We start from the raw sequence: 6,462 nt of genomic DNA on the forward strand, positions 1-6,462 counted from the left end.
GCTGGAAGTGATTTAAGAAACACCCAGTATAAATCACAGGTCCAAGAGACAGTTTCATTTTCCTCTGCAGTTGCACCTTTCTATTTCTGAGATCTTTTAGGTTACAGCTGTGCCAGTTTCCCTGCATTCCCAGATGCACAATATAGGCTGCTCAAAGACACACAATAATAAATGAGCAGTTCTCCAAGAATGCAAAACTACTTGGGAGAACACACAAAAGACTGGAAGAAAGAGAAACAAAACACAAAACACATTCAAAAAGGTTAACTTAAATCTTTTGGTTGAAGAACACAAAAGTTATCATAAACATTTGAGCTCCCACCAAGGATCAGAGCTTTGACTACTCTCAGCTATTTAATAGAACCAGATGACAGTCTGGTCATACTGCCCTGCACACACCTTTTCCAGGTCTTACACTTGGTTTCTGGGCCTGATCTCCAGCAAGGAGTACAACAAGAGCTGGGATGCACTGAGAGAAGAGGGAAGTCCTGTGGAGCTGCTTCTGTTTGCTCACTGCAAGATAAAGGAAATGGCAGAGAGGAAAAAACCAAAGACATGGAAAAGCTGTATTGTAAAATCAGTACAAGGCAACAGAACATGCACATTGGACATCAAGGACAAGGAGACAACACGGAAAGCAGAGAACAATAGGAGACATGAAGAAACAAGTAACACTCTGTGTGAAATTCTGGTCTGTGACACCTTGGTAAAGCACATCAACTTCAACCATGCTAGGATTTCACCTTCAGTACTTTGAAATAATCCATACCTACACTCTGCTATAATGTGGCTGGCCCAAAGGCCAGCCTGGAGGCTTTCAGACCTGTAGGTGGTGGGGAAAAAAACCCGAATAACTAAGAAGTCTCTACTTTCCTCCCTTCAAAGACACAAAGGCAAAGGGGGTGACATTTCCCATACAAGCTGAGCAAAACAGAGGCAAACACTGGAGGTCATTACACCACTAACAAGGCGAGCCCCCAACACAGTCAGACAGGAAAGTCATACAGAGGTTGCTGTAATAGGTGGGATACGCCCGCATATGGCTGACATGAGCCGAATCCGAGAAGTCTACAGCTTTCACAGAGACACCGAGCTGCTGCCGGGCATCAGCCATGTGCTTAACTTCACTGGCCTTAATGATAGCATCGGCTTGGGAATAGAGGTAAAGCTCAGGCCACCGCGAGGGCGCTTTCAGCAGGGCATCATAGTGGCTCTCGTGGATGAAGCGGGTAAATGGGTACAGCAAGATCCGCAGCACGACAGCTGAAGTAGCAAAAGCGAGTAAGAGGAAATACTTGAGCAGCACATTCATGGATACCAAGACAGTTGCCAAGGCACGAAGGCCTCCTCTCAAGTTTCTTCTGCCAGGGGCACTATCAAAAATGGTGCCTGCTACTTTGAGGTTCTTAAAAGGCGTGTGAGTGTGGAGCGCCTCAATGATGTAACGGTACAGCATGACACCACCATTGCTAAAAACATGAAAAAGAACTGGTCTGTTTTCAACACTGTAGTCAAAGAGCAGCTCCAGGAGTCGCCTGGCTGGGGTCTGGAGGGATCTGATGCCAAAGGTCTCAGAGAAGAATATCATCCTCCATGGAGCCGTGTAGCGGATGACGGTGCACCCCTAAGAAGAAGAGAAAGAAACCACACACACATTTAGGCTATGCTGTAAATTACATGGAGTAGGCAAGCAACAGTACAAAGAACGTGAAAATTTGGGACAGGTTTCCAACAGAAACCACAGGGCCAGAAGAAAGTCTTTAGCGTCAGTAGCAAGGCACCAATATGAATAGGATTATATTAATCATAACAGCACACAGTATTATGAAAAGGTTAGAGGCCTGGATTTGATGATGTTTGAGATCCTTTCAAATCCTGTGCTAACTGGCACAGCCCCTGTGGACACTGCCACCCAAGCTTTTATGAGTGTTAGTCTTCACTCAGGAAGAGAAAACCATCTCCCTGATTCACAAACCTTCAGTATCAGCCATTTTGGTCAGAAGGGCCTGCTCTGGTAGACATCTAGCTCATGACATGGAAACAAACGTAAGAAGGAGAAGGAACTTCTTCCTGTCCTTGGGTAGTACTTGTTTGCAGCTGTCTCTAAGATTCACCCACAATCAACACTGACGTGATTTTCCTAAGCCTTTCTGAAACACTCCAGCTGTGCAAATGAAGAGCACCGATTCAGAACGCCTGAGCAATTGCCTTTACAGTTAAGGCCTTACATTTAGGTATAGATTGGGAAACAGGATCTTGGAGGAGTTTCTAAATAGGGCAGATGGAACTACATTTATAAATGCTTTAGATCTTTTCTATCACCTAAACTCACCGACATTACACACTGACAAACACAAGGCAAAGCCACCAAGACAGCCCTCCCACCCAGAGCTCCCTAAACAGTGAACAAGGAAGAAGAGGATATCAAGTTCTTAAATCAAAGTCTTCTATACCATCTTGCCATGGTTGCAGCAATTTCCTCATTAGGGAGCTAATAAAACACTTTCTCTCCTTCCCCATTCCTATCATCTTTCTGATAGAAAAGTATTTTCAAAAAAATTGGCATGCTCCCATGTAATGTGCTCCTCATCTGCTCAGCAGTATCTCTTAGTCACAACAGTCACTTAACAATTACGTCTTCACTACAACAAGCCAATTCATGACTCTTGCACTGGATTATACATTAAGAATAGACCTGTTAATGTACAAACTTTGCCACCTATAGCTGAAACAAATTTGGATGAATACAAGATCCTTGTATGCTGACAAAAAAAAAAAAAAAGTCTAATGTTTCGCTGGGTCTCCATACCTCAAGTTGGGTCATTCCAGTAAAATACAGTATTAGAAAGGAAAATACCATAACTTAGGGAATAGACCTAAGTCTGTTAGGTCGGACAGGCCTCTCTAGTTCAAACACAAGGAGCTCCTAGTGAGCAGGGATGACTGTCATAGGATGCCTGTTTCACAGGCAGGATAAAATGAATTTGGATTACAACATTTAAATGAATCATCATCACAGGAAGGAAAAGCCAAAGGAATGACAGATGCTGATGTTCTCTTTCAGTCCTCAGCCTGGCCTTGCCAAGTCTGTGCTGTGGCCTATTAGCAAGCAGTAAATGCATAATCTTTCCCCACATGTTTACCTGTTTGGCAAGCCAACACAGTTCATGTCATTCATGAATAATCTCACAACTTTAAAAGCCTTAAAATACTCCAGTGATTCACACAATGTCAGAAAGTTTCTCCAAGGAAGTATTTTTGTCTCAACTGCACGCACAAAGATTACATCAGCAACTGTTAGATAACGCCGCCTGGGCTCAGAGAGACAAGGAGGTTTCAATGACAAGAGAACTCACCACTCGCTCCCAATGACTCTTCAGATGGAGAGAGGATTTAGAGTGATTTTAGCAAGATGCAGAAAAGAGGCAGTTTCCTCAGAGAGCTGTACGACAGTGTCATGAAAATATAAATAAGCTACTCACCTTCTGACTGTAGATTGCACTGTATTTGGCCAGGTATTTGTCCTGGCAGCCTGCCCAACCTAGAAGGATCACCACAGGCTGATCGTCCGTATGCCCTCTCTTTGTACTGCTTTCTGAAACAAATCACAAGATTTAGAAGAATTGTTCTCCAGTCTACCAGAATCAGAACTTATGGCAACTTGCCTGGTTAATAAAGTTTAAAGGTAATGGTGAAGCGGGTATTAGCTTAATTTCTCAGTCAGTTATGAACACTGCCTCATCCCAGTTTCACTGTGTGGGCACGCTCAGTAGAACAGCACAGTTTCGATCCCTGCAGCTTTCCAAAGCTCTCCACTGATGCAAAACCAGCAGTGTGCAGATCGCTACGAGAGGCAGAGACCCCCCCTCCGCACGCCTCCCGGGCGCTGGGGGGGCAGCAGAGGCTGCTGCCCGCTTCCCGGGGAGAAAGGAAAGTGTCCTGCCCTGCCCTCCAGGAATTACCAGACACGCGGTACGGCACAAGTGTCTCCACGGCTCCCTCCCCCCATATCCTGACGGGTCCCCCGGGCCCGGTCCCCTCCTCCACCCTCAGGGGTCCCCCGGGCCCGGTCCCCCCCATCACCCTCAAGGGTCCCCCAGTCCCTCCTGTCATTGGGGTCTCCCCGGCCGGCCCGCGCCTTCACCCTCGGGGCCCCCCAGGCCCGCTGGCCCCCCGCACCACGGGCCTCCCCCGGCACCAGCTCCACCGCCGCCTCCAGCCCGCGGGCCCCCATCGCCGTGCACTCCCGCCTCACACCCCACCGGCGCTTCCGCTCTCCCCACCGGAAGCTCCGCCCCCCGCCCCTCCCGCAGCCAATGGGAAAGAAAAGCGCTCACCCCCTCCGTCCCCTCCCCGCTTCCCACTTCCTTAGCAACGCGCCCTTAGCACCCTGCCCGGGCTGGGCGCCTCGCCCACTGATGGCGGAAAGTGGCCCACCCATTGGGCCGGGGGGAAAAGGCGGGCCGCGATTGGTTCAGCTGAGGTGTCAGTCATGATGCGGGGTATCCGCCCCCTCGGGGAAGGTGAGGGGGAGTGAGGGGCTGAGGCGGGCGCTGCGGTTGAGGGGTTGTAGGGCCGGGGGGGTGGGTCGGGATGAGGGGAATTGTAGGGCCTGGAGTGGAGGTCGCAGTCAGGGGGGCTGGGGTATAGGGTGGGCGTGGGGGCTGACAGGGGTAGTTGGTCCTGAGCTGGGCATTTGGGTCAGGGGAGCAGACACGGGACCTGGGGTCAGGGAGCGTGTGAGGGACTGTAGGGCCTGGGGTGGGTTTTGGGCTGTGGGGGAGCACAGGGCCTGTGTTTGGGCTGGTGGGATGGTTGGGCCTGGGGCGGGGAATGTTGAGACTGCAGTGGATTAGGTGGGGTACGGGCTGGGATGGATATAAGGGTCAGTGCAGGGCCTGTCTGGGGGTGAGGGGAGTGCAGGGGCTAGGTTTGGGGTTGTGGCTGGGGTTAACAGTGCGGCTGGGAGGCAGGACATGTAGGTGAGAGAGGGGCCAGTGGGACTGTGGGTTGATAGGGGCTGGGTAGAAGGCATTGGGGTACACTGAGGAAGGTGCGTAGTGTGTGAGGAGGGTTGGGGGGGACTTGAGGTATGCCAGAAGATGGTGAAACCTGCTAGGGAAACAGAAGCTCTAAGTTTTGCTTGAGGCTGGGCACAACCTTGATGTTGTAAGATGCAAAGGTAACACCAAATCACCGTCACTCTGTCCTTCCGTGAGTCCAAGGCTATCAGTCCCTGGCACCTCACACTTGGACTGAGGCTGACGCATCACCAGTCTGACTTTTGATCTCAATCTGATGATTTAGCAGCACTCTGGATGTAAAGAACTGCTGAATTGCCAGAGCCAGTTCCTAAATAACTTGTGTTTTTCTTGGCAGGAATAAAGCACTGCCCTGACCCAGCCTTGTTTTGATTATCAGGTCCAATGGACTGGGGTGGCAGCCTAGCACTGTTGAGAGCAGAGTTTGAAGCCAACGAACAGGAGTTATGTGCTGATGTTAGCACTGACAAATTACTTGGGCAAGTCATTTAACTTCCCTGTGTCTGTATGTTCCCATATGTAAAATGGTTATAATAAAAATACTCGTGTACATTTTCAGGGTACTTTACAATGTTGGCTTAAAGACTACTATGTCAGCAGATGCTGTTATTATAGCAGCCAGGGACAGATACCACTGTATCCTCAAAAGCCTCATGTGACCATTCTTTCAAACTCCTCTTTTTTTTTTTTTGCCATTGATTCATAGGCAAGCCCTTTGTATCACTAAAATCCTCACGTCCAGGGGCTGGTGCTGATATTTCTGAATAGTGGGGGGGTTACTGCAGCTTTATAATAAAAATAGGATAGCATTACACCACCAGCATCTTAAATATAAATACGGAAATGTTAATTTAGAATCAATTTTGGGATGTTTCAGACTGTAAAGTTCTTTTAACTAGATCTCTTGTTGAGGACAGAGAAACGCTTTATGAGACTGTAAATTTCATGCAAACAGTCTCTGTGAAATACAGATTCCCCCTACACACTAGCTGTTCTCTCAATATCAATCATATGCCTTGCAAGTAATGTTTCACAAATATTCTGTAAATCACAGGAAAATGCTTGCAATAATGTGAAATATGACTTTCACTGTTTCTGTGTGACTGTATGACTGTTTCATCAGAGGCCCCTAACAGGCCATTCTCCTGTCAGCACTAACATTTGTTATGGCTAATAACATTTTCAATCACAACTATTTTGGGAAAATGGATTTATTTTAAACCTGCTTCCCCACAAAGGAGATCCTGAAAACGCCCTGCCAAGGACACAGACTCCTTACAGAGCACAGACCGTTAATTCCCAAATGAAATTTCATCTCATCTGAATTCTCAAACATTGTTTTTTAGCCAGCTTTTTGACGACTCTGTTTGTTTTCAGGCACTGAGGTACATGTTCACCTCTTGGTCATTATTTTCAGTTT

At 47.9% G+C, this 6,462-nt stretch overlaps 1 protein-coding gene across 1 annotated transcript; it reads right to left on the reverse strand.

Moving 5' to 3' along the window:
• Positions 1-491: 491 nt before the first annotated feature.
• TMEM53 (transmembrane protein 53) lies at positions 492-4,234 on the reverse strand. Its single transcript, XM_059822055.1, has 3 exons — positions 4,180-4,234; positions 3,483-3,595; positions 492-1,624 (listed from the first exon to the last, which is right to left on the reverse strand). The coding sequence occupies exons 1-3, from the start codon at positions 4,232-4,234 to the stop codon at positions 962-964; spliced, it is 831 nt and encodes a 276-aa protein (XP_059678038.1). The 3' UTR covers positions 492-961.
• Between the last annotated feature and the right edge of the window lie 2,228 nt (positions 4,235-6,462).

Source organism: Gavia stellata, chromosome 10 (assembly GCF_030936135.1).
Source record: "Gavia stellata isolate bGavSte3 chromosome 10, bGavSte3.hap2, whole genome shotgun sequence".
Classification (NCBI taxonomy): Eukaryota; Metazoa; Chordata; class Aves; order Gaviiformes; family Gaviidae; genus Gavia; species Gavia stellata.

Coding starts and splice junctions, on each gene's coding strand:
- TMEM53 (XM_059822055.1), bottom strand. CDS start 4,234: ATGGGGGCCCGCGGGCTGGAGGCGGCGGTGGAGCTGGTGCCGGGGGAG. Junction 3,596..4,179: donor GGTGCCGGGGGAGGCCCGTG/GTGCGGGGGGCC, acceptor GATTTGTTTCAG/AAAGCAGTACAAAGAGAGGG. Junction 1,625..3,482: donor GTGCAATCTACAGTCAGAAG/GTGAGTAGCTTA, acceptor TCTTCTTCTTAG/GGGTGCACCGTCATCCGCTA.